The 27954-nt window shown below is 43.2% G+C and overlaps 2 protein-coding genes across 2 annotated transcripts; both read left to right on the forward strand.

The window, feature by feature from the left end:
- The first annotated feature begins 3741 nt into the window (after positions 1–3741).
- LOC123391208 (putative protein ZNF720) lies at positions 3742–8577 on the forward strand. Its single transcript, XM_045077268.1, has 3 exons — positions 3742–3756; positions 7562–7688; positions 8390–8577. Exons 1-3 carry the CDS (start codon positions 3742–3744, stop codon positions 8575–8577), a joined length of 330 nt encoding a protein of 109 aa, XP_044933203.1.
- Positions 8578–19656: 11079 nt separating this feature from the next.
- On the forward strand, positions 19657–21953 carry LOC123391168 (zinc finger protein 501-like). Its single transcript, XM_045076992.1, has 2 exons — positions 19657–21402; positions 21786–21953. The coding sequence occupies exons 1-2, from the start codon at positions 20340–20342 to the stop codon at positions 21845–21847; spliced, it is 1125 nt and encodes a 374-aa protein (XP_044932927.1). The 5' UTR covers positions 19657–20339; the 3' UTR covers positions 21848–21953.
- The last annotated feature ends 6001 nt before the right edge of the window (positions 21954–27954 follow it).

Raw genomic sequence — 27954 nt, forward strand, 5'->3', positions numbered from 1 at the left:
GCATTATTCCTTCCACTGTGATGCTGAGTGTATGTATATACATATATATATATTAAATGCCATTTGTATACACACAAATGCCATTTGAGTATATATGTATATACATATATATGTATATATATATACTCAGCATCACAGCGGAAGGAAATAATGATATATAAAAATTATATATACACACACACACACATATACGTATGTATACATACCCATATACATATATGTATATACACATATATACATACATATATTGTGCATACATATACACATATATAATATATACATATGCATATGTACATATGTATATTTATACATACATATATAATATATACATATATATCATATGTGTGTACATGTATATATGATATATATGTATATATATACATATATATGTATATATTTGTATATACTCATCATTACAGCAGAAGGAAATAATGTCATTTAGAATCAATTAGATTGAGGGCCTTTTTTAGGAAGGGAGCTGATCATGTGGGAAACAAAGGCAGAAGAAAACTTACTAATATCCTTATATCTACAAGTCATTGACATGTGCTTGAAACAGGCAGAGTGGCATTCCTCCAAGAACTTAACTGCCTTGATGTTAATATGTTGCTAACAGGAAAAGACAATCCTGATCTGAACCCCCCAAGGCCCAGCAGGATTCTGTAAGTCTATTTTAACAGATAACATTTCTTTTGGAAATTCCTTCTCTCAACCCCCCAGCTCCCTATTGGCAATCATCCCCGAAGCAGATGGCCCACCGAGAAGGGTCCGATGACTAAGGTGTTTTAGATGGTAATAAATGACCTTTTCCCAATTACCACTAGCCCCTCAAGTTCCTCCTAACCTTGATAGGTTTGCTTCCAAAATCCCATATAGACTTTGGCTATCTCAAACTCCCTCCAACTTGAAAGTTTATAATGGGCCATGCCTTGTGACACAGTGCAGCTCTTTCTGCTCCCAAGTCCTGTCCCCATGCTTTCATAAAATCACCTTTTGCACCAGAGACATCTCAAGAAATCTTTCCTTGCCATCGGCTTCAAACCCTAATGTTCTTTCCTATATGGATACCAGAGATTCACAGTTTATATCACAGAGACTTGCCCACCCCTAACAGACACATGAAAAAGTGTTCATCATCATTAGCCATCAGGGAGATTCAAGTCAGAACCACATTGGGATACCACCTTACACCAGTTAGAATGGCCAAAATTAGCAAGACAGGAAACAACATGAGTTGGAGAGGATGTGGAGAAAGGGGAACCCTCTTACACTGTTGGTGGGAATGCAAGTTGGTGTAGCCCTGTTGGAAAAGAGTGTGGAGATTCCTTGAGAAATTAAAAATAGAGCTACCCTAGGACCCTGCAATTGCCCTCCTGGGTATTTACCCCAAAGATACAGATGCCGTGAAAAAAAAGGGCCAACTGTCCCACAATGTTCATAGTAGCTATGGCCACAGTCACCAAATATGCAGAGCCAAGATGACTTCAACACATGAATGCATAAAGAAGGTATGGTCCATAGGTACAATGGAGTATTATGCCTCCATCAGAAAGGATGAATATCCAATTTTTTTTATCAACATGGACAAGACTGGAGATTATGCGGAGTGAACTAAGTCAAGCAGAGAGCACCAATTATGTGGTTTCATTTAATTGTGGAGCATAAGGAAGGACATTAGGAGGAGAACATTAGGAGAAGGAGAGGAGAAGTGAGTTAGAGGAAATTGGACAGGGAGATGAAGCATAAGAGACTGTAGTTTCTGAGAAAGAAACAGGGTTTTGGAGGGGAGGGCTGTGGGGGATTGGGTGAGCCTGGTGTTGGGTATTAAGGAGGGCATGTATTGCATGGAGCACTGGGTTTGGTGCATAAAAAGTGAATCTTGGAATACTGGAAAAAAATAATAAAACTGAAAAAAAAAAAGAAAAGAAAAGAAAATGAAGAGTTGACTACCTTGAGGGCAAACATTTTTTGATAAATTTTTCATCTTTCCTTTCTCCTCTGAATATAATCCCCTCTTTGTGATGAAGTTCTTGAACCTAGGTGAGGTTCGGAGCCGATGGCTAAGAAAGAATTCTTTAGATGGCTTTGCTGCAAAAAGGTGGTTTATTAGAGCACGGGGACAGGACCATGGGCAGATGGAGATGCTGCTGTACTGGGTATGTGAGGAGTGGCTGGTTATATACACAGGGGTGGGTAGGTGAGGACAAAGGGGTGTTCAGAATGGCTGTTGGGGTAAAGAATACTATCAGGATATTGAAGGCCTGGTTACTATCAAGCCAAGGCCACATTCCCTCTAATGAGGCACTAACATAAAGACAATTGGGAGTCTCCTGGTGGAATGTTACATTCCTGCTATCAAGGGTCCTTGTTAGTGAGATTTGGGTTTAGAAGAAATGTAACTTTATTTACTTTTCCTTCTACCTCAGCCTCCTTCAGTTTTTATGGAGGGGAGGGTGACATTAGGGCTTGAGGAATTGAGTTATGTGCCTTTGGAAATTGGACAATTGATAAGGTAACTTCTTTGTTGTGAATCTCAAGGACCTTTGTAAACCAAGGGAGACTTCTGCCTTGCAGGATTGTGATCTCTGCAAGTCAACTATTTGTTTTCCTTCTAGGGTAGTCAGGGGTGCCTGAGGAATGTTACACATATTGCAGAGAGGAGCAGGTAGAGAGTGGGGGTGCATGGCGCCAGCTTTTGCTTTGTCTTCAGCCAACCTCCTGCTCCCTCATCATTTGGAAATTCTAAATCCACCTCCTCCTTCTTAAGTCAGTGACACAGGAGCTTCAATCACCTGTCTTTGTGCCTCATGTCTTTCTTGTTGCCATAATAAAGAACTTCATTGTTTTCTCTACTGAAAATGTCTTACATCATCTTAAGTCTTAGACCAGCCGAAGAATTGAGAACAGCGCAGGAAAAGCAAACTTTCCTCTCCTCACATTCATTCTGTTGTATGAACTGACCTCCATGCTTCAGACCCGGAACAGAACGTGCACACAGAGCTGGGGATCAAGGGCAGCCAAAATTCATTGCTTTGCCAGCCATGGAGGCCTCAGCAGGTCGGGGCCGCAAAACCTGCAGTCTCCCAAAACTCTGATGGTGGAGAAGGCAGGGCTCGAACTCTCTTCCCAGCCCCAGCCTTGGTTCCCCTGCTTGGTCTGGTCACCACCCCAGTTCCTTCCCAGCAGAGTCACCTGTGGAGTTTCAGGAAGGATCTCCTCTGCGGGCCTCCCCCTCAGATTCTGTCAGTTGGTTTGGGCGAAAACAACACTGTTGTGTTAATTAAGGGCTCCAGGAGATTCTCAGTGAGGCCAAGGGGGAGCCCGAGGGCTTTTGGTGTTTTTCTGAGAGTGTATTTGCTGCTTTGGTCCTGAAGAAATGACAGGGTCTCTGCTCCGTGAGTCTGGGAAGGTCGGGTCCATGCATCCAATGCAGCCTGCTCTTCGATGCTGATGCTGACATTGTGAGTGGCGGTGGGAGGGGACCCGTCCCTCCCCACAAAGCAGGTGAGGAAAATGCAGGGATGGGTGTCCTCAGGGGAGCTCACAGTTTCTGAGCTGCTCTGGACACAAAGGGCTGGGAAGTTGGGCCTTTTCTGAATCTCCAAGTCCTGCCCGAGGGCAAGCTGTGTGAGGAGAAAGAGCTCTGTTGCTGGATTTCAGGGCATTTTCTCCTGATGCAGCTGTGATTTCCCCCCAGATCCCTCGTAAGGACGAATTCTAGAGGTGGAGGCGAAGGCAGAAATGGCCAGTTCTCAGGTGAGTCTGGTGTCCCCACAGAGCCATGTCCTCTGTTTCTCCGCAGACCGTCATGTTTAGAAGCTGCAGATGTGGATGCCTCGAATATGGGTGCTTCTCGATTCTGCGTTCACCTATTTATAAGATGTGGTCAGAATTGATACTCATGGTTAGGTTTTTTGAATGCTTCTCTATATCCCAGAGCTTTCTGTCCTGTGTCCCCAGCCTGGCTTCGATAGTGCGTCAGTCGTTGTCACTAGACTTAAAGCCAAGAGTGGAGTGTCTATTCTGTTGGTGGCAGATCCGGAGGGTAAGGTGTTGAGTCCAAGATTCCTCTGGCTGATGAGGTCTGGTCCTGGGATGTCAGGGAGGGAAATAATTTCTCATTCGGGCTCTTCTGCATTCTCGATCAGCTGTGGCAGCTGGGGAGTAAGGAAATGCAGATGTAAACTCGATGAGTAGGAGTCCAGAAAAACTTGAAAACTTCTCACTCTAAGAAAGGGGGTGTGAGTGTCTTCATCTTTAGCACGTGAAAGAGATATTCTTTTTTTTTTTAATTTTATTTTTTAAAAGATTTTGTTTATTTATGTGACATACAGAGATTACACGTAGGTAAAGAGACAGGCATAGGGAGAGAGGAAAAAGCAGGCTCTCCACTGAGCAGAGAGCCTGATGCGGGGATCGATCTCAGGACCCTGGGATCATGACCCCAGCTGAAGACAGAGGCTTTAACCCACTGAGCAACCCAGATGCCTTTGAAAGAGATATTCTACTTAAAGTCCACTAGAGGAGGGTGCCTGGGGGCTCAGTGAACTAAGGTTGGAGTGTTGATTGCAGCTCAGGTTGGGATCCCAGGGTCCTGAACTGGTATCCCCGTTTCTTGCTCTGTGCCCAGAGGGGAGTCCACTTAAAGATTCTCTTCTTCTCCTGCCTTTCCCCATCTCCTCTAAAATATAAATCAATCTTGGGGATCGAAGGTGGTTCAGTCAGTTAAGAGTCTGCTTTCTGACTTCAGCTCAGGTAGTGATCTTGGGGACCTGAGATCCAGCCCCACATCAGGCTCCCAGGTGGGCAGGGATCCTGCTGCTTCCTCTCCCTCTCTGCCTGTTTGCGGTCTCTCTCTTGCTCTCTGAAATAAATACAATATTTTTTTCAAAATTTTACTTATGGTAGCACCTGGGTGGCTCAGTGGATTAAGCCTCTGCCTCCAGCTTAGGTCATGATCTCCGGTTCCTGGGGTCCAGCCCCACATCTGGTTCCCAGGTGGGCAGGCATCCTGCTTCTTCCTCTCCTTCTCCTGTTCTGCCTGCTTGCGCTATCTCACTTGCTTTCTTTGAAATAAATACCGTTTTTGTAAAAAAAATATATATATACATCTTTGTAAGAAAAAGAGAGCACAAGTAGGGTGTGTTATGGGCAGAGGCAGAAGGCTCCCCACTGAGCAAAGACACTCCCCCACTGCTCCAATGTAGGAGGAATTCCCAGGACCTTGTGTCCTGGCCTGAAGCAGAAGGCTTATGCCCACTGACTGAGGCATCCAGGTGCTCCTATAAATATAATCTTTTTTTAAATAAATATTTTATTTACTTGAGAGACGGAGATTGCAAGTAGTCTGAGAAGGAAGCAGAGGCTACTTGCTGAGCAGAGAGCCCCTTGCAGGGCTGGATTCCAGGACTCTGGGATCATGACCTGAGCAGAAGGCAGCGGCTTTAACCCACTGAGCCACCCAGGTGCCCCTATAAATATAATCTTTAAGAAGATGAAAATAAAAATAAATCTTAAAAATTCAAAGAAAAGAAAGGAGTAAAGTAGCAATTTCTAGCACAGGGATGCTGTGTTGTCTCAGTGTAGTGTCTCTCTCAGTCACTTGGGGCACCAGACGAGTGTCCACGATTAGCTGGAAGTCCATCCAGAAGCACTGCCGGAATTCCCCTGTGGTGGAAGTTTCCTGAAGACCTAAGAGATCAGCAGGCAGTGGGGCACAGGAGAACTTGTCTGCAAGGGGCAGTGTGTGGGGGTTACTTTTCAGGAGAAGGGAGGTGAGTTCTGGCGAACCTGTGGGACTTGCTCCTTTCTGCTCACTGTACCTGGTTCTCAGAAGTCCATTGGTTCCTTAGGGTCTTGGTAGTTTTGAGGTGGGTCCCCTGCTGGGCCTGTCTGGACTCAGCCAAGGGGACACTGGGGCCCTTCCTCCACTCCTTTGCTCAAGCCTGCTTGCCTAAAAGCAGCCTCTACAGATCATATAGTGATTCAATTGTTTAAGTATTCAATTGTTTACTGTATTTCAAAAATCTCTGAAATCCTGTTTTCAGTCCATTGGAAACACCAGTGATGATGTGTCCTTTGATGTGCATTAGGCGCTGATAACGTTTGTTTCCATTGAGCTGATCTGAACTTTTATTGGCTTGGTGCTGTCTGCCAGATCCTCCCCTGAAATGTTTCTATTTCCCTTCCTGTCTTTTGTAAGGAACATGGAGTACTGAGGAATATGCAGGAACTGTTGCATTCCAGGGTAAACTATTTCTTCTGTATTTCTCTTGTTGTAGGTTCATTCTTTTTTTTTTTTTTAAAGATTTTATTTATTCGACAGAGAGAGATCACAAGGAGGCAGAGAGGCAGGCAGAGAGAGAGGAGGAAGCAGGCTCCCCACCGAGCAGAGAGCCCCATGTGGGGCTCGATCCCAGGACCCTAGGATCATGACCTGAGCTGAAAGCAGAGGCTTTAACCCACTGAGCCACCCAGGCACCCCGGTTCATTCTTTTTTCTTCCTTCCTTTCTTCTTTTAAATGTTTTCTCAGCTGAGAGAGAGAGTGCTTGAGAGTGATGAAAGGGAAAGAGGGAGAAGCAGATTCCCACTGAGTGGGGAGTTCAACTCAGGGCTCTATCCCAGGAGTCTGGGATCATGACCTGAGCTGAAGGCAGACCCTTAACCAGCTGAACTATCTGGGTCCTCCTTGCTTGTAGTTTCTGAGGAGAACAAAGTCAGAAGAGGTGTGGATAAAATGAATTGTCCTTCAACTTCCAGTCTGTTGATAAATACCTGAGAAAGGCAGAGTAGGACATTCCTCAGAGAACTCACAACTGCCTCAAGGTTAATGTTTTGTCGGATGCAAAAAGAAGCCTTAGCCTAACAGTAGACCTCCAGAATCCTGTAATTCCTCTTTAACATATGAAAATTGCTTTGGAAACTTGAACTCCATTCCTCAAAGGTAGCTTAGGCACCATCCTTCAAGCTTGGGACCCACTGATAAACATCTGGAGGGTGTCTTGATTAAAGTGTTAATATACAGTGAGTGGCCTCATCAAAACACCAGCTGGGAGGCCCTGAGGGTCCTGGAAACTGGCTTCCAAATTCCTTAGAGCCTCCTGCTATCACTCACCCCCTCCCCACCTGACAGCATAGAACCAGTCCTGCTCACATTCCTCTCCACTTGCGTTAGGACCACAGTGTTTGTACCATGGCTATCTCAACAATCCTTTCTTCATCACTCACTCCAGAGCCCCAATATTTCACATCAAAACATACCTCGAATTTCTTGACCATTGGCTCCTCTCCCACATCCCAACACTTTGCACTGCACAAGGAAGGCTGTCACCTCTGTGTAGTGAACAGAGTTGAATTCTGGGAGTGAAAGTTTTCAACCAGGCAGCCCTCTGTCCCATAGGGTTTTTTGTTTTTTGTTTTTTGTTTTTAACTCCACACCCATCTCAGGGAGAAGGAATGGTCGGATCTAGTTCTAGTTGGTGACATTAACTCCAGGTTTAATCTTAGAATACATTATGAACTGTGTCAATGGACACTTGGAGACTGTGGTATTTATTACAGGGACTGCTGACCTTCAGGGATGTGGCCATAGAATTCTCGGAGGATGAGTGGGAATGCCTGACCCACACTCAACGGCAACTGTACCGGGATGTGATGTTGGAGAGCTATGGACACCTCCTCTTCTTGGGTGAGGACGACTCCTTCCAGATTTCCCAAACACTACTCAGGGTTTTATTCCTTCCCATGAAGACTGTCTTTTTGGAGATTTCTCTTGGAATGACTAGAATTCAGATTCAGGCAGAAAGGGAAATAAGTAGATGGAGAGAACAGTCTTCATGGGGTTTCCTTCTCAGCCTTAGCTTCTCCTTCCTCAAGGAAACATCATTGCTTGTGTAGAGGAGGGGCAGTTCTCAACCTTTAGTGACATAAATGGTGCTGCTCACACCTTAAACCAACATTTCCCCTTCTTATTATCATGTCTACTACTTGGAAGTGTAGGTCAAGATGTGAACAATGGAAATTTCTCTTGTGTGTGTGTGTGTGTGTGTTTTTTTTTTTAAGACATTATTTACTTATCTGACAGAGAAGGATGACAGGTAGGCAGAGAAGCAGGCAGGGGGCTGGGAAGCAGGCTCACCACCAAGCAGAGAGCCTGATGTGGGGCTTGATCCCAGGACCCTGAGATCATGACCTAAGCCAAAGGAGGCTTATCATCCTGAGCCACTCAGGTGCTCTGCCTCCTGTGTTTTCTAAAGGGTCTGTTGGAGAACAGCTTTTGGGAAACCATTGTCTAGGATTGTACAATATTGTCTCTTCTCTCCTGAACACAAGACTGATGGACAGTTAGAATTGGCAGCAATAGTAATTTTCCTTTTTCCTCATAAGCAGGTCTTCTGTCAAAGCCAGACCTGATCATGTTTTTGGAGCAAGAGAAGCAGCTCTGGGATGTGAAGAGAAAGGAGACCAGAGGCTTCCATCCAGGTAGGTGGGAACAAGTGAGGCAGATAACAGAGGGGAGGTCCAAGTCTGAAAGAGGAGGGTGGACCTTAAGCAGTGTTTCGAGTAGCTCTCCTTGAATGTCAGTTGGAGACTTGCCTAGTTTAATGTCTCTCTCTTTCCGAGCGAAACGGTCTGCTCTCTAACATTATCAAGTTCTTCTATTCTCTAGGAATTCTCCTTCTGCCATAGTGATGGTCCATCATGTCCATAGGAAGAGCCAGGAGACTCTCCTTTGAGGGGGAGGACTCCCCTAATCTGAGAGCTTTCTATTGTTGTGAGGGCCCTGGGGAAATCATGCCTATTTCTGAGGACGTATACACCACGGCCTTTGTCAATTCTGGTTATCATTATGGGACAAGTAGGTCAGGGTAGTTGTATGCACACTGGAGTGTGGTGGGGAAATTCCCAGAACACTGGAGACAGATTTTTAATGTGTTCTGGCTTATACTTTCTAAGGCATAGAGGCTTTAATCTTAGTCTTACAAAATTCAGTTTCAATAAATTCTTCAGGTAACAAAGTACTGCCCTAAAATGAGAAAATGTACTGCTTTATTTCCCTTCAAATGGTCTTTTTTCTTTTTCTTTCTTTTTTTTCCCCCATATCAAAATTTCTGCTCTATGAGTTCATTTTAAAGTGGTGAAATACTGTAATGTCTCTATTTGTTTACAAGAACTCCGACCTATAAAATCATATTGGGGAACTACCACATTTAGAACTTGAACTTGTAGCCTTTAAGAAATTTTCATTAATTACCTTATTTTTTAATAATTGCATCATTGTATGATTGTTCTGTGAACTTGTGACTTTGTCATGTGTTTTTTCACTTTGTAATTAGTTTTATACGAGATTTATCTTTGAGTTTTTTACATCAAATGTCTTGATAGGACATGGGCATGTGCTTTATAAGAAGTGAGTTAGACAATTAGTAATATTCCCATATAGTTTGTTTAAAAATTTCATTTGTTTCAGACAGAGAGAGAGAGAGAGAGAGAGAAAATGAGTACGGAGGGGAAGGGCAAAAGGAGAGGGAGATGCCCAGTCCCTGCTGAGCAGGGCGCCCAGTGTGGGGTTGGATCCCAGAACCCTGAAATCATGACCTGAACTGAAGGAAGATGCTTAACTGACTGACCCCCCAGGTACCTCAGACCTCCATGTTTGAAAAATCCTTGTGTTCAGTAATGCAGTTTTGCTTCATGGAAAATTAATCATGAGCTTTTTCTTCTACTTTCCTCAGAATGTATCAGAATTTCATCGCAAATATTAATTTCACTTACAGTGTCTCTCCACATATTTTCAATATCTATGATGTTTATTTATTCAGAAATGAAGATGATGTTTGTTTCCTGTGTCTTAACCGAATGGACTATAGCGTTACATTCTGTGGAGGGGAACGAATATATTAATACCATAATATACATAATTATATACATAATATGTAATACATATGTTACATGACCAATCAGCGAGCCGGGTACAGGAGGGAGCGAATCAGGCTGTGCACCTAAAGGAACAACTTCGCTAGCAACCAATGCTGTTTACCTCCTCTTTGGGCATTCCGCTTAGTCTCACGAGGCAATCCTAACCTGGCAACTAGCCAGGCGCCATCTTTTAATGGCAGAGGCTGCCCTGACCAGGGGCCTGCCTCCGACACCATAATACACGTCTTTCAAGCTTTTTAAGTGTTCATAAAGTTTTTACTTAGAGCTGTTTATGATTGATTTTAATGAGAATTCTTTACGATACTATAGTCCATGAAGACATGCCAATCAGTTGCTTGTTTTTCATGGGTACATAGACAAAGTTCAAAATTATGGTAATATAGAAGTTTTCCTTTTCTGTCATACATCAATGTTTTATTTAGCATTTTGTGGGTTGAGTTTCCTCTTATTCTGCTTTGGTAATTTCCTAAGAACGTGCTTCCTTGTCTGGCTCATTCCACGACATTAGCTAGGTGTGGGTTGGGTTTTATCTGTGCAGGTTGTTAGAGGAAGAGAATTTTCAGTTCAGTATATTTTGGCATATTTCAAGACCATGTGAGTATAACAAAAAAGAATGAGCTTTATGCTTTTTGCCAGTAAATTATGTGTGTTTTTGTCTTTGGTTTGTATGTCGCCCATATACTATGTCACCCTTACTTTTTTTCTCCTTGGTGAGTGGTCAGTGAATGTTGTACCATGTCTATGTGAGTTGTCATCCACATAGAATTAATTTCTTCATGTATTTGTGGGTGAATTTTTATTCTCTGCATGAGAGAAAGACTCTTTTGAATTCAGAGGAATTTTAAAACTTTTTATACTTCTGTATCATATTTTTGTATGAAATACAAAAATATACTTTATCTAATTAATTGTAGGATTAATACCCATGATATGTCTTGATACCTTTGTCATTGAGTTATGTGTCTTCTATGAGTATTTTCATTGTGGCTACCTTAGAGATTCATTAAAACAACTTAGCTGTAAAACGAACATTTTATTTTTATTTTTTAAAGATTTTATTTATTTATTTGACACAGAGAGAGATCACAAGTGCAGAGAGGTAGGCAGGGAGAGAGGGGGAAGCAGGCTCCGCGCTGAGCACAGAGCCCAGGGTGGGTCTATATTCCAGTTCCATGAGATCTTGAACTGAACCGAAGGCAGAGGCTCAACTGACTGAGCCACCCAGGTGCCCTGAAACAAACCTTTGTTAAAACTCAGTGTCAGTTATATAGAAAACTCTTCCTGTCTGCACCCTTGCACCCCCTCCCGACTTTGTTACTGACATCACAAATTCTTTTATACTCTGTGACCTACATTTGTGATTTTTCTTCATTTTTTATTTTTTATTTTTCCAAAACAAAGCTCTGTAGCAGAAATAAATGTGACTGGTATTTCATTGCAACACAGCAGGTTTGTGTAATTGTCTATATATTTATGTTCAGTGGAGAGCTCTGTGTTCTCAGGTCATTGGGGATTCTGGGTAGAATCCTTTTATGTCATCTAGAAAGACTTGCTTTAATGGTTCTTGTAGGACAGATCTACTGGTAAGCTTAGAGGGGTTTTTACTTGGGAATGTCTTCGTTTCTGCCTCTGTGGAAAATAATTTTGCTAGGTAAAGTATTGTTGGTGGCTCTTTTTTCAATCTTTGAGTACCTGAGTACGTTATGCTGGGCCCATTCCTGTTTGGACTGCTGAGAATCCTCCCAGTGATTTTCTAGGAGCTCTTGCACAAGATGAAGTGGATTTGCCATGTGTTTCTTTTTAGATTTATTTGTTTGTTTGTTTGTTTGTTTGACAGAGGGAGGTCACAATTAGGTAAAGAGGCAGGTAGAGAGGGAGAAGCAGGCGCCCTGCTGAGCAGAGAGCTGGATTTGGGGCTCCATCCCAGGAGCCTGAGATCATGACCTGAGCCAAAGGCAGGGACTTAACCCACTGAACCACCCAGCGGTCCCTGTCATTGTGTTTCAAAAGTCTCTCTCCATCTCTGGTGTTTGATGGGTAAATTACAACCTGTCGTGAGTCATCCCATTCTTTGTATGAGGTCTGCTGTATATACCATAGTTTTATAAGGAACTAATTTGAAGAAATTAAATATGAAGTCAATCATAATGAAAAGACATTTACTGTAGTGCACTGGATTTATATCAAGCAAACTTCTCTGTGCATAAGTGGACCGTTATTGATGAAAAGCGCGTTATTCAGTGATGGACTGTATTTGTTAGTAGACTTTAAAGGTTTCAGGGGCAGAAGGACCGCTAAAGAGAGACAATTATTTTTAGTGTGATTCAGTTTTCCTTTTGACTCTTATTTTGTACATGTAGATGGGTTTCCAAAGAAAACCAGAGTAGCAGAAGTTTCATCAGATAAACTAGCTTTCTATCTTTTGTTTATACTGCTTTGATATCAGGGTACTGCTGACCTCACAGAATGCTATTGAGTGTATTTCTCTATTTCAGAATTACAAGATTTTCTTTATTGCTACGATTTTGATAAGGACTGTCATGAATGGTTTTTGTAAATGTAAGTTTCATTTTCTTGTCCTGAGCCATGGCTCACCATCTAACACCCAGGGGTTCTACCTACTGATGGCTAATTGAACAAAGTCACTGCAGATATAATGAGAAGCCACAGCTACAAAATTCTCAAGGACTATCGATCAAATTTTACCCTGTATGTTTCTCCTGTTGTTTTGTGAGCATAGAAAACACAAGGAGAGTTTTAGGGTTTTGATCTGCACAGAATGCGATGTGTCATATTAAGCTAAAGATCAATTTTGAAGTCGCAGAACTAAGTAGGAAGAAGCACGTGTACATACATATGTGTGTGTACCTATATCTTCAGAAGGAAAAGAAACCTTGGTTCAAACCAGGTCATTTCCAAGTTTGAAAACTGATGATTTCCTAGCAAGTAAAGAGATTCTAGATTCAGAATAGAAATAGTTTTCTCTGTATTGTATTGAATTTATGCTTCCTACATCTGGTGTACCTTAATTTGAGACTCTCCCCATGTGAATCGTCTCTTACATAACTGGGTTTTACTCCTGTAGGATCTACTCTGTTGTCCTTATTCCTGTGTTGACGGGTTGCTTACCTGCCTTGATAGAGATTTTTAACAAGAGTTTCCATGGAATGTCATGGTATTCAAAATTTAATTTAAATGTGAGAGTAGTGGCACCTGGGTGGCTCAGTGGGTTAAAGCCTCTGCCTTCAGCTCAGGTGATGATCCCAGGGTCCTGGGATCAAGCCCCGCATCAGGCTCTCTCCTCTGCCGGAAGCCTGCTTCCTCCTCTCGCTCTCTCTGCCTGCCTCTCTGCCCACTGTGGCCTCTGTCTGTCAAATAAATAAATAAAATCTTTAAAAAATATAAATAAATGTGAGTGTAATTCTCCAGGGGGAATTATAAATTCCTTTAGTTAAATTGAGACATCACTCCTTCCTTTACGATTGGCGAAGTAACAGTTCCTTAGTTGTTGTTATTTTCCCTTCTAGGAAGTGATGTCATCCATGTTGGTCACTTCAGTGTCAGCACTTATTAGGGAAAAATGTGGAGACTTCATGATTTTTTTTTTTTAACATTTATTTGAAGGAAACAAATATGGAACAGGGCTTGGTGCTGACTAGTTGTTCTAACTTAAACAGAACATAGTGTTCTGTAAGGTGTGATGGAGCAGCATTGGTATCCCAGGAATATAACCCAACATAGGTCTCCACCAGGATAGATGGGTGACCTTGCAAGCATGATGACCTGTGGTTGGCAGGGCACGCCCTCACTTCTACTCAGCCCTGGGGTGAATCTATCCTGTGCTCTGATCCATGTGCAAGGCCCTGAATCATTGAGAAGTCAGTCACCAATTACCAGCAGTGACAATTTCTGCTGCAAACAGCCTTCCCAACATTTGGAGCTGTCCCTATGTTGTTTCAGAGCTCACGTTGTCCCTACACGCCGCTTGACCTGAGTGAAAAGAGGATTTGTAGGAGTTGTAGAGACCGGTACCATTCAAGTTGGGTAGCATGGTATGCTCATATTGAACATGGAATCAGTTGAAGGATAATACATTTTTCAGTAGCGGTTCTGCTGTGGTCAGCAATACCATGAAAGCCTGTTGCATACATGCAGAAAAAAAGGTGGATATTTGGTTATTTACATATCCAGTGAGTTGGTAGATGCTCAGGTCTTCTGAAATAGCCCAGACAACCTCAAGTATAATCTGATTTTTACATGTCTTCTTTCTGGGATTGTCTAATCCATAACATATCATAACATAACATAATCCATAACATATATTAATGTCTTTCATGCATTTCTTAACTTAAAAAAAGTATATACATAAGTTCCAGATCAGTTTAAAATAAAGAAAACAGGGGCGCCTGGGTGGCTCAGTGGGTTAAAGCCTCTGCCTTCCACTCAGGTCATGATCCCAGGGTCCTGGGATCGAGCCTCGCATCGGGCTCTCTGCTCAGCAGGAAACCTGCTTCCTCCTCTCTCTCTGCCTGCTTCTCTGCCTACTTGTGATCTCTGTCAAATAAATAAATAAAATCTTAAAAAAGAAAACATATTCATTTATAGTACAGAAAGCTCAGGTGAGAGACAGGGGAGGGGCAGAGGGAGAGGGAGAGAGTATCTCAAAGTGACTCCCTAGTGAGCTTGAGGCATGACACAGGACTCGATCTCAGGACCCTGAGACTGAGATCATGACCCGATCTGAAATGAAAAGTTGGAAGTTTAACCCACTAAGCACCCAGGAGCCCCAGTTTGTGTGTTTGTTTGTTTGTTTGTTTGTTTGTTTAAATCATTTATTTTAAAGCACACTAGTGAGTAGAGTGAAGACACATAGAGAGAATCCTGAAGCACACTCGCTGCTGAGTGGAGAGCTGATGACATGATCGAACCCAGGACCCTGACATCATGAACTGAGCTGTAATGAAGAGTGGCTACTTAACCAACTGAGCCACCCCAGAAATGACATTAGTCAGTGCTGATGGCTTGGTCTTCTCCCCAGAAGCCTGTAAGAGAAGCTCTGAGGTTGTCTAGGGTCTCTGTTCAGGCTTCTAATGGCGCAGGAATGGAGGCTAGGGTCAGCCCTGGGAAGTGACTTAGAACATGCATAGCTACACAGACAGAGAACAGAGAATGTTCTAGTTCAAAGCATTGGCTGGACACCCAAATCAGGTGCTGACAGGTCTCCTTTGCCAGGTAGGTTCATCTACACAGGAGAATAGGCAATCAGTGGACATTGTCTGTAATAGAACCACACTGACAGCATTTGGGTGAAAGATTTCTACCATGATGTTGAATGAATGCTACTTTGTTAGGTTCACAGAGTTGCCAGGGATGTGCCTTTGGTGCTACAGTGTGCATCTTGGGTACCTTCCAGACCTTTGCAGTTGGCCCTATGGCCGATGGTTGGAAGATCGTAAAGTCAAACCTTCCAGGTACATTAACTTTGGGATTTACCCTGCATGTGACTGTACAGCAGCTCCAGGTGAGCAGCAAGAGATCATGATGGAAAATGTATCTGAACTGTAGTGGATATCTGAGACAAATCACACATGTGCCTTATACAGTATTATCACTCTTCCTTGAAGTCATGTGGTAACCTCCTGATCTGCGTGAGCGTTTCCTTGATTGATGTTTTAGTTATAATGGCCAGTCCACTCATATCTGCATATAAGAAAGCTTGGTAGTGTAGTAATAGCATCTTGATCTTGGGTCAAGGACAGATGAGTTTATTGTACAGGAAAACAGATGGTTTGTTTTCCTGGCCAAGGATCGGGCATATATGCTAGATGTTCCTTGAAGATACTGGGGTTTCCTATGCTCAGAGTCTCCAACAAAAACCCACCCCATGTGCACTGCGTCTCTGTATGAGTTGGGGGTGGGCGGCTGGCCAGTGGAATTAGTGTGATGAATATGTTTATGATGTTTGCTGTATCGTGAGCCATAAGACACTTGGACTTTGACCTGGGAATCTCTTCTCTTCTGCCAGTATTGGACACTGCTACAGACCAACAGGTTATAGTATAGGATGTGTGTCATCTTGGAATTTTTACATTTATTGAGATTATTGGTGGACTTAATTCAAAACAAAACAGACATTCATAGGTCTGTTTCTTGTTTGTTCATTTAGATTGTTTCACATAAGTGAATACGTACAGTATTTGTATGTCACTTAATTCACATCGCATAACACCTTCTGGGCCAAACCACATATCACAAATGACAACAGACAAAGAAAAAAGCTGAAAGAGACACAAATACAATCTATAGCCTGAATGTTACCAGTGTGGAATGGAGAAGGATGATGGGCAACATGAGGAAGTGGGATTGGGAAGTACAGGCTTCCGTGGGGTGAAAAGAATGCAGGGACCCCCTCCAATGGTTTTCCTATAGCATTTTATGGTGCCAGATATTAGTTACTATTGGTGAGTATAGTAGCACCTATAGAGTTTTTGAGTCCACATGTTGTACAGCTAATGTAATGGGACATTGTAGAGTATATATTAATAGAAATGAAATCAAAGCGGATACCAAGAAGCATATACATACATAGATTAGTGTCTTACGAAGTTGCAGGTAAAGAAAACTAAACCTACTCTTCGAAAGAAGCTAATCTTAAGTACTCATTTCAGGATAATGTCCTAGGAAAGCAAACTGATCTGTATCAGAGCGGAGATAAATGTTCTTTTATGTAGAAGGGAAGGGACAGGGAAAGAGAAGCATGTGCCCAGCAGAGCAAAGAAGGGAACTGGAAAACCAAGAAGATCCTGTGGTGTTCACAGGGAGCCCAGGACAAGCAGCCCAGGCCATCCATGGAAGAACAGTCATTTCTGTGAGAGCTTCTTAATTCCATTTCCTTTAACTTGGTCTCTTCTTCTCTCAACACTGAGGCCTGTTAGGAAGTCTTTTCTTTGGAGGTGGATTCTTCTGGGAAGACCAGAAAGTGCAACCATGTTGTATAACTGTGCTCATTTTAGGCAAAGTCAGTTTTCAGAACTAAGCCTATGTTCAAAGAAGTGATCCTGTAGCCTGAATCCATGGGTATTAGCAAAAAGGCAGAGGAGAGGCGCCTGGGTGGCTCAGTGGGTTAAAACCTCTGCCTTCAGCTCAGGTCATGATCCCAGGGTCCTGGGATCGAGCCCCGCATCGGGTTCTCTGCTTGGCAGGGAGCCTGCTTTGCTTCCCCTCTCTCTGCCTGCCTCTCTGCTTACTTGTAACCTCTGTCTATCAAATAAATAAATAAAATCTTTTTTTAAAAAATGCAGGGGAAACTTGAAATTGATAAAGGCCATGGATGCAGTGGGCTCCAAGCTACAAAATCCAGCGTTGCAGCCAGCAGGAGATTTCACCTGCATTTGTTGTGAAGGAGGGAGTTATTTCCATGAGTATGGTGGCATGGAAGTTTGAAGAAGGAAAACTAAGAGGAGGTCCAGAGAAGAGTGATTGGGTTAAGTTTGTTATGCAGGGTTCGCTTGAATGAAGATTGATGGGAAGCGAAGAACTCCATAATCACCTGGATGCTCTGCCCCCTTTTTAGGAACCTATGAAACTATAGTGATTCATTCTGATTCGTTGGTTCAGGGTTAGGAAATCAGTCTTAATAACTTGTCCAATTTTAGGAATTCCCTGCTTTGTTTTGTTTTTTGTTTGTTTGTTTTCATAAATTTCCTTATTTAGGGCCACTGGGTAGCTCAGTGGGTTAAAGCCTCTGCCTTTAGCTCAGGTCACAATGCCAGGGTCCTGGGAATGAGCCCGGCATCGGGCTCTGTGCTTATTGGGGAGCCTGCTTCTCCCTTTCTCTCTGCCTGCCTCTCTGCCTACTTGTGATCTCTGTCTGTCAAGTAAATAAGTTAAATCATAAAAAAACAAATTTCCCTATTTATTATTATGTAATGGTTTATGGAGTTAAAGCATTGCCAGTTTTGTTTTATTGATTGAAATGGGCATTACTTTCTGTGTTCCATTAGTGTTAACCTTTTATTTTATTTACTTAAGATTTTTCTTTTTTTCATTCCTCTATGAAATTTCATCCTAGTCTCTTCCTTTTTTAGTTCCTTGGTGGAAATTAAGTTGTTTATTCCAAGATTTTTCTTAGCTCCGTATTGTATAACATGAACAACTTGGGAAACGGCAAGTCTAGTAGGGAAATACTGGCAGAAATAAACAATACAACAATGACCAAAAGCAGTAAAAAAAATAAAATGATGATTTTAAGGCATTTCTGTAATCATGTCAGGTGTGAACAAGGAGTTTTACTGTTTCTTTTCCAGTTTAGATTCCTTTACTCTATTTTTCATTGCATAATTCTTCTGACTAGAATGTTTAGTACTGAATAGGTTTCATCTTTTCATACATCTGTGGCTTTCATTAGGTTGGGGTTTCCTTCTCTCTCTACTTTGAGTGCTTTTAACATGACACGTTGTCCAGTATGCCCATATTTGTGTTCTGTCTCCCTTAATGTGATCATGTCATTTTTGCCCTTCGTTCTGTTAATGCAGAGTCTTGAATTTCTGGTTTTATTTGCCTGCATGAGCTGGGAATGCTGGTGCCACAGAGAGAGTGTTCAGCTAGTTTCTCTGATATCTATGCCTTGGAAATGTTTGAGGAGATTTGCAGTCCTTTCTCCTTCAGTGTCTGTTTGAATATCCAATGAGCCCCTCTCGGACGCAATTTTTGTTCGTTGGGTTTTTTTGATCTGTTCCTCTTTCATTTGGCTTCCCAGTTGTAGATCTGTTGAGATGTTCTCTATTTTCCTGAGTGATCCAGTCTAAATTTGTTATACCTTTTCTTTTTTTTTTTTAAAGATTTTATTTATTTATTTGACAGAGAGGAATCACAAGTAGATGGAGAGGCAGGCAGAGAGAGAGAGAGAGAGAGGGAAGCAGGCTCCCTGCTGAGCAGAGAGCCTGATGTGGGACTCTATACCAGGACCCTGAGATCATGACCTGAGTCGAAGGCAGCCGCTCAACCCACTGAGCCACACAGGTGCCCCTGTTAAACCTTTTCTGAAATTTGTACTTGTCTTTTAGTATGAATTTGTGGGCACTGATTATCCACTGTTGCCTCTTACAATTACTTTTATTCCGGCAGTCAGTTATACTGTGTCTGCTTTCACTTCTTCACTTATCGTTATTTCTTTAGTTAATCAGCTGCCAGTGTTGTTGATCTTTTCCACCAAAAAACTCTTCCTGTGCTTGATAGGTTCCTATTTTTACTCCATTTGAGTCAGTTCATTTATCTGTTTCCATATCCTCCGTTCTTCTGCTAATTTTGAGGTTATATGATCCTTTTTCTAACTATTAGAGATACATGAAAGTGATTTCTGCTACACCGTGACCATATCACAGAATTATCTATTAGGTTATATGGCCAATACGTTGTGTGCTATGTTATGTATCTATGGAGAAATGAGGTCCTGATGACTCCTTGTCAGCCATCTTTCTGACATGGTCTGTTTCCCTTGATGTTTCTGCATTATTAGTCTTCAGTATATTCTTCTGATTGTAGTAAGTGCAATGGTTTTACTTTTATTTGTTATCTTTCAGCTGTATCTTCACATGACACCCAGAGTTTCCCGCTAAAGCAGAGCATAGAAGGTTTTTTCCAGAATGAATCAATGACCAGATACAAACACAGTGCTGTTGAGATTTTATACTTACGCAGAGACTGGGACAGTGATGGGGATGGTGACAGGCATCAAAGAAATCCTGGACGATACACCAAAACCAAGGCAATTGCCCTTAATGAGAATCTCACAGCCCCAAGTGGTGAAGTATATAAACCGCTGCAGAAAACCTCCGTTTTTAAGTCAACTGTTTCTGCAGAGCAGTGTGTTTCTGTCAGCACAAGCTCCAGTCAGATATTCAAACATAGCTATTCGTGGACAGATCATTTGGCAGATTTGGAAGGTAACCTAGTCCATGCTGAAGATAACGATTTGAGCCATTTAGAAAATAGGACTGGCCTGACCTTAAATCAGAGATTTAGAAATGAAGAACAATGTGCTCAGTGGGATCCATATGAGAGGCGCTCCACTGAGGAGTCAACCCTCCAGAATGACCAGAGGCTTTTCACTGGAGACAGAATTATTCAATGCACTGAATCTCAGAAAACATTGAACCAGGGCTCCAGTGTTCACCGATGTGTCAAGGCTTGGTTTGCAGAGAACCATTATGAATGTGATAAATGTGGGGAAGGCTTTCATCCAAGCTCTAACCTCAGTATACATAATGGTCACCGCTTGGGAGACAGTCCTCATAAATGGAATGAATGTGGGAAAGCTCATAACCAGTCTTCTCGTGTTGGTGATCATCAGAGAATTCACGAGGGAAAAAATGCATTCAGTTCTAATAAAGCAGGGACCATGTTTTGTCAGTCATCAAGCGTAAACATCAATGAGATAATCCTTTTGGGAAAGGAAACTAACATTTTAAAGGAATGTGGTAAATGCTTTGACTGCCACTCAACACTATGTCAACATCAGCGAATGCATACTGGAGAAAAAATACACATTTGTGAAGAAGGTGGTCCAACCTTGAATGACTGTTTATCAAAAAATGAACATTCGCAGATCTGTTCTGGAGAAAAACCCTACAAATGTCAAGAATGTGGCAAGGCTTTTAAGAATCACTCAGGTCTTAATAGACATCACAGAATTCATAATAGCAAGAAACCTTACCAATGTCATGAATGTGGCAAGAGCTTTAACAAGCACCCAGCCCTTATTCAACATCACAGAATTCATAGTGGGGATAAACCTTACCAATGTCAAGAATGTGGAAAAGCCTTTTGTGACAGGTCAACCCTTACTCAACATCACAGAATTCATACTGGAGAGAAACCTTACCGATGCCAAGAATGTGGCAAGGCCTTTGCCTGGAAGTCAAATCGTTCTCGGCACCACAAAATTCACAGTGGAGAGAAACCTTACCAATGTCAAGAATGTGGCAAGGCCTTTTGTGACAGGTCAGCCCTTACTGGACATCACAGAACTCATACTGGAGAAAAACCTTACCAATGTCAGGAATGTGGCAAGGCCTTTATCCACAGCTCAGGCCTGACTAAACATTACAGAACTCATAGTGGAAAGAAACCTTACCAATGTCAAGAATGTGGCAAGGCCTTTTGTGACAGGTCATCCCTTACTCAACATCACAGAATTCATACTGGAGAGAAACCTTACCAATGTCAAGAATGTGGCAAGGCCTTTTGTGACAGGTCATCCCTTACTCAACATCACAGAATTCATACTGGAGAGAAACCTTACCAGTGTCAGGAATGTGGCAAGGCCTTTAACCACAGCTCACTCCTTGCTAAACATTACAGAATTCACACTGGAGAGAAACCTTACCAATGTCAAGAATGTGGCAAGGCCTTTATACACAGCTCAAACCTTACTCGACATCTCAGAGTTCATACTGGAAAGAAACTTGACCAACGTCAAGAATGTTGTTAGGCCTTTACAGGCACTCGGTCCTCACTAAACATCATAATATTCATATGGAAAAGATGGCTTACCAGTGTACAGGATGTTTGAATGGGGCACCTGGGTGGCAAAGGCGGTTTTGCGGCTCAGGTCATGATCCCAGGGTCCCAGGATTGAGCTCTGCACTGAGCTCCCTGCTCAGCAGACAGCCTCCTGCTTCTTCTCCCCCTGCCTGACCCTCCTCTCTACTTGTGCTCTCTCTCCATCTCTCTGTCAAATACATAAATAAAATCTTTAAGAAGGAAAGAAAATAAAGAGTGTGAGAAAAATTGGTTAAAGAGTGCTCACTGATTCATGCCTATGAGAGAATTCATATTAGACAGTAACCTCACAAATGCAACCAGTGTGTCAAGGCCTTTGTCCAGCATGCACGCCTTCTAAACTGAGAATTCATACTGGAAAGACAACAGATGAAAAATGTGGCCAAACTACTAGCAGGCACACAACCCTTCCTGCACATCACGGAATTCATACTGCAGAGAAAATTATGGATGTAATGAATGTGAGAGAGTGCCTAAGGACTGCTTATTGTCCTTGAAGAAAGAAGAGGGAGTCGTGCAGTGAACTCTGAATGTATCTTCGTAAGTGCAATCGTTAGAGAGTATGACTTGATGTGATTAAATGAGAAAATCCTGACAGATGACTGCAGGAGGGTAGCTAACTCTTCACCCCTACAATGCCATACAATTGAACATACACATTTCTGAGCAATGTACCTCAATCCTGAAATTTTCGGAAATAGGTACTCCCACATCCTTATGACAACTTGAATGTTTTTGCACATGTGTGTTCTGTATTTCAAATGGAGACAATAGAGTGGATTTGATATGCATTACTCAGTGTATGTATGATATTAATGTATTTTCATTAATAAAACAGTGGTGTTTTTTCTTTAAAAGATTTTATTGATTTTGGGGAGGTGCCTGGGTGGCTCAGTGGGTTAAGCCGCTGCCTTCAGCTCAGGTTATGATCTCAGGGTCCTGGGATCGAGTCCCACATCGGGGTATCTGCTCAGCAGGGAGCCTGCTTCCTCCTCTCTCTCTGCCGACCTCACTGCCTACTTGTGATCTCTCTCTGTCAAATAACTAAAATCTTGGAAAAAAAGATTTTATTTATTTTGTTGACAGAAAGTGATCACAAGTAGGCAGAGAGGCAGGCAGATTGAGAGAGGAGGAGCAGGCTCCCGGTGCAACAGAGAGCTCAATGGGGGCAGGATCCCAAGACCCTGGGATAATGACCTGAGCCGAAAGCAGAGGCTTTAACCCACTAAGCCACCGAGGTGCCCCAGTAAACTGTTTTCTAACATACGGATATGGGTATGCCATGAATGATGTGTTATTCTACGTCTAGTGTTAATCTATTTCATTGCGGGTTGTTGGAGCTGATGGAATCCATCACATGTTGATACTGGAGTAAAACAATATACCTAGGACACCATTTTCCCAGTACTCTGAAGGTTGAAGGGATATGTGATTATTTTTCCCCAGTCTATGCTATGATTTTCTCCTCTTTGTGAATAGGATGATATTACTGTATGTGTATTACCATGCTTTGTGACATAGAGCCTGGATCATGAACCAAAGGCATAAGCCCAACCCTCTGAGCCTCCTGGGCACCACAACTGTTGGTATCAGAAAGATTGCCTCAGGGTGCCTGGGTGGCTCAGTGGGTTACAGCCTCTGCCTTCTGCTTAGGTCATGATCCCAGGGTCCTGAGATCAAGCCCAGCATCAGGCTCTCCGCTCAGCAGGGAGCCTGCTTCCCCCTCTCTCATTGCCTGCTGTGCCTGCAGCTCTGCACACTTGTGATCTCTCTCTTTCTGTCAAATAAATAAACAAAATCATACAAAAAAGAAAGAAAAAAAAAAGACTTTCCTACCTGGAACAGACACATGAAAAAATGTTCATCATCATTAACCATCAGGGAGATTCAAATCAAAACCACATTGGGTTACCACCTTACACCAGTTAGAATGGCCAAAATTAGCAAGACAGGAAACACCAAGTGTTGGAGAGGATGTGGAGAAAGGAGATTCCTTTTACATTGTTGGAGGGAATGCAAGTTGGTGCCGCCACGTTGGAAAACAGTGTGGAGATTCCTTGAGAAATTAAAAATAGAGCTTCCCTATGCCCCTGCCTGCAATTACACTCTTGGGTATTTACCCCTAAGATACAGATGTAGTGAAAATATGGGCCATCTGTACACCCATGTTCATAGCAGCCATGGCTACAGTTCCCAAAGTGCGCAAAGAGCCAACACACGAATGGTTAAAAAAGATGTGGTCCATTTATACAATGGAGTAGTATGCCTCCATCAGAAAGATGAATACCCAAGTTTTGTATCAACATGGTCAGGACTGGAGGGGATTATGCTGAGTGAACTGATTCAATCAGAGAGAGTAAATTACATGATTTCACTTATTTGTGGAGCATAAGGAATAACACGGAGGACGTTGGTTGATGTAGAGGAGAAGTGAGTTGGGGGAAATCGGATGGGGAGATGAAACATGAGAGACTGTGGACTCTGAGAAACTGTGGGTTTTGGAGGGGAGAGGGTGGGGGGTTGGGTGAGCTGGTGGAGCGTATTAAGGAGGGCACGGATTGCATGGAGAACTGATGTGGTGCATAAACAATGAATCATGGAACACTGTAAAAATAAATTATGAAAAGAAAAAAAATAGTTGACTACCTGGAGGGACAGACCATTCCTTGATAAATATTTCACCTTTCTGGGGCACCTGGTGGCTCAGTGGGTTGAAGCCTCTGCCTTCGGCTCAGATCAGAAAGCCTGCTTCCTCCTCTCTCTCTGCCTGCATCTCAGTCTACTTGTGATCTCTCTGTCAAATAAATAAATAAAATCTTTTAAAGAAATATTTTCTCTTTCCTTTCTCCTGTGAATATAATCTCCGCTTTGGAAATTCTAAATCCTAACCTCCTCCTCCTTAAGTCACCGTCACACAGAAGCCTCACCTCTTTGAGCCTCATGTCTGTCTTGTTCCCATACTTTCTTGTTCCCATACTTAATAACTTAATTGTTGTGAAACTGCCTGACGTCATTGAGAACAGCGGAGGATAAGGAGCCAAGGGTTTGTTTGAAAATGCTGGATAATGGCCGATTTCCAGAGGAATTGTGTCTGTGCTGCCTGTTCATCATGTTCTCAGGGTGGAACCAGGTTCCTGAAAGAAAGGGCTGAGAAGTGAGTTGAGGAGGTCTGTGGAGAAGAGAAAGATTACTTGTTGAAAATGGGAGTCTCACTGAAGCATTGATTACTTTTTTCTTTGTTCAACTTGATGCCTTTCAAGTGGTTTTCATTTCAGTCACCAAGATAGCTATTTTATTTTTGTTTTAAAGATTTTATTTACTTATTTGACAGAGAGAGATCACAAGTAGGCAGAGAGGCAGGCAGAGAGAGAGAGAGAGAGAGAGAGGAGGAAGCAGGCTCCCTGCTGAGCAGGGAGCCCGATGTGGAACTCCATCCCAGGACCCTGAGATCATGAGCTGAGCCGAAGGCAGCAGCTTAACCCACTGAGCCACCCAGGCGCCCCACCAAGATAGTTATTTTAAGAGGACTTCATACTTTACACTGAGCAACCACTCAGGGTTTTCTGGAATGGCTAAAATAAAAAAATAAAAAATAACAAAAGTATAATATCCAATTTTCTTTTTTTTTTAAAGATTTTATTTATTTATTTGACAGAGAGAAATCACAAGTAGATGGAGAGGCAGGCAGAGAGAGAGAGAGGGAATCAGGCTCCCCACTGAGCAGAGAGTCCTATTTGGAACTTGATTCCAGGACCCTGAGATCATGACCTGAGCCGAAGACAGCGGCTTAAACTGAGCCACCCAGGCGCCCCAACATCCAATTTTCTTAAGAATGCTGAGAATTAGAATTCTCATACATACCCGATGAGAGGGCAAAAAGGGTATGCAGTGTGGAAAACGGTGTGGCAGGTCCTTATGAACAGAACAGAACAGAAACACTTACCTACTGAAGGGGAATATATGTCTCCCTTCTTACTGAAGGGAAAATGTCTCTTGGCCTGAGCATTATTTTTGAACGCTTATTTTGAATCAAAGGTAGATAAAGGAAAAGCTCTGAAAGCCTTTATTTTGCAAGAGACATTTACTTTTATATGGGAACGTTGTCTGTCAGGGGTCTTCCTCTGTGTAGCAGAAAGAGGGGGGAGGAGGCAGTCTCCCAAAACTCTGACGGTGGAGAAGGCAGGGCTCGAACTCTCTTCCCAGGCCCAGCCTTGGTTCCCCTGCTTGGTCTGGTCACCTCCCCTGTTCCTTCCCAGCAGGGTCACCTGTGGAGTTTCAAGAAGGACCTCCTCTGCGGGCCTCCCCCTCAGATTCTGTCGGTTGGTTTGGGCGAAAACAACACTGTTGTGTTAATTAAGGGCTCCAGAGATTCTCAGTGAGGAGTGGAGGGGGAGCCCGAGGGCTTTCCGTGGTTTTCTGAAAGTGGATTTGCGGCTTTGGTCCAGGAGAGGTGACAGGGTCTCTGCTCTGTGAGTCTGGGAAGGTCCGGTCCATGCAGCCCACTGTTTCGATGCTGATGCTGAAGTTGTGAGTGGCGATGGGAAGGGACCCCCCCCCCAACAAAGCAGGTGAGGAAAATGCAGGGATGGGTGTCCTCATGGGAGCTCACAGTTTCTGGGCTGCTCCTGACTGGGAAGTTGGGCCTTTTCTGCATCTCCAAGTCCTGACTGCAGACCAGCAGTGTGAAGAGAAGGAGCTCTTGTTGCTGGATTTCAGGTCATTTTCTCCTGATGCAGCTGTGATTTCCCACAGATCCCTCGTGAGGACGAAATCTAGAGGTGGAGGTGAAGGCAGAAATGGCCCGTTCGCAGGTGAGCCTGGTGTCCCCGCGGAGCCGTGTCCTCTGTTTCTTCGCAGACCATCGCATTTATAAGCTGCAGATGCGAATGCCTCAAGTTCGGGTGCTTCTCCCCTCCATGTTGACCTCATTTTAAGACCTGGTCAAAAGTGATAACTCAGGGTTAGGTCTTTAGAATGCTTCTCTATGTCTTAGAGCCTTCTGTCCTGTCACCAACCTGGATTCGATAGTGCATCAGCCATTGTCACTTTGACTTAATGTCCCCCAAGGAATGACAATATTTGGTGGTGGCAGATCTGGAGGGGAAGGTTGTCGATTCTGAAATTCCTGTGGCTGATGAGGTCTGGTCCTGCGATGTCAGGGACGGAAAGCATTTCTCGTTCGGGCTCATCTGGATTCTTGATCAGCAGTGTGCAGCCAGGCACGAAGGAAATGCGGACAGAAGCTCGGTGGGTATGAGTCCAGAAAAACTTGGAAAGTTCCCATTCTAAGAAAGGGGGTGTGTGTGTGTATCTCCATCTTTAGCACGTGAAAGATATTCTGCTTAAAATCCACTGGAAGAGGGTGCCTGGGAGCTCATTCAACTAAGCTTGGACTCATGGTTGCAGCTCAGGTCGGGATCTGAGGGTCCGGGACTGGTATCCCTGCTTCTGGTTCTGTGCCCTGAGGGGAGTCCGTTTGACATTCTCTTTCTCCCTCTACTGCACTTCCCCATCTCCTCTAAAATATAAATCTTGGGGGCCGAGGGTGGTTCCGTTGGCTAAGAGTCTGCTTTCTGCCTCCAGCTCAGGTCATGATCCCAGGGACCTGAGATCCAGCCCCACATCAGGCTCCCAGTTTCCCAGGTGATGAAGTTCTAGAATATAGATGAGGTTCGGTGGGGTGAGGTCCTGAGCCGATGACCATGAAAGAATTCTTGAGACATCTTTGGTGCAAAATGGTGGTTTATTAAAGCACAGGGACCGGACCATGGGCAGGAAGAGCTGATGCCCCACTATCTTGAGGAGTGGTTGATTATATACTCAGGAGTTGGGTAAGTGAGGACAAAGGGGCTGTTCAGAAGGGCTATCAGGGTAAAGAAGACTGTCAGGTTATGCAAAGCCTGGTTATTGTCAAGCCAAGGCCTTTTTCCCCTCTAATGAGGCACTAACAAGACAATTGGGAGTTTCCTGGGGAGTGTCACATTCCTCCTATCAAACATCCTAGTGAGATTTAGGTTTAGAAGAAATTTAGCTTTATTTACATTACCTTCTACCTCAGCCTTCTTCAGTTTTTATGGAGGGGAGGGCGACATTAGGTCTTGAGGAACTGAGTTATTTGCCCCTGGAAATTGGGCTATTGGTAAGATAGCTTCTCTGTTATAAATCACTAGGACATTTGTAGATGGAGGGAGACTCCTGTCTTGCAGGATTGTGATCTCTGCAAGTTAACTCTTTGTTTTCCTTTTAGGGCAGGCAGGGGTGCCTGAGGAAAGTTACACATACTACAGAGGGGAGCCGGTGGAGAGGGGCTGCAAGGTGCCAGCTTTTGCTTTGTCCTCAGCCAGCCTCCTGCTCCCTCATCATTCCCCCCTGAACAATTTTGACCCTTAAATCTTTAAGGTAGTTGAACATGGAAAATTTCATCTTCTGTAACTTCATTCTGTTAAATAGGG

This window comes from Mustela putorius, unplaced genomic scaffold (assembly GCF_011764305.1).
Source record: "Mustela putorius furo isolate JIRA1106 unplaced genomic scaffold, ASM1176430v1.1 tig00000196_pilon_pilon_pilon, whole genome shotgun sequence".
NCBI classification, from domain to species: domain Eukaryota; kingdom Metazoa; phylum Chordata; class Mammalia; order Carnivora; family Mustelidae; genus Mustela; species Mustela putorius.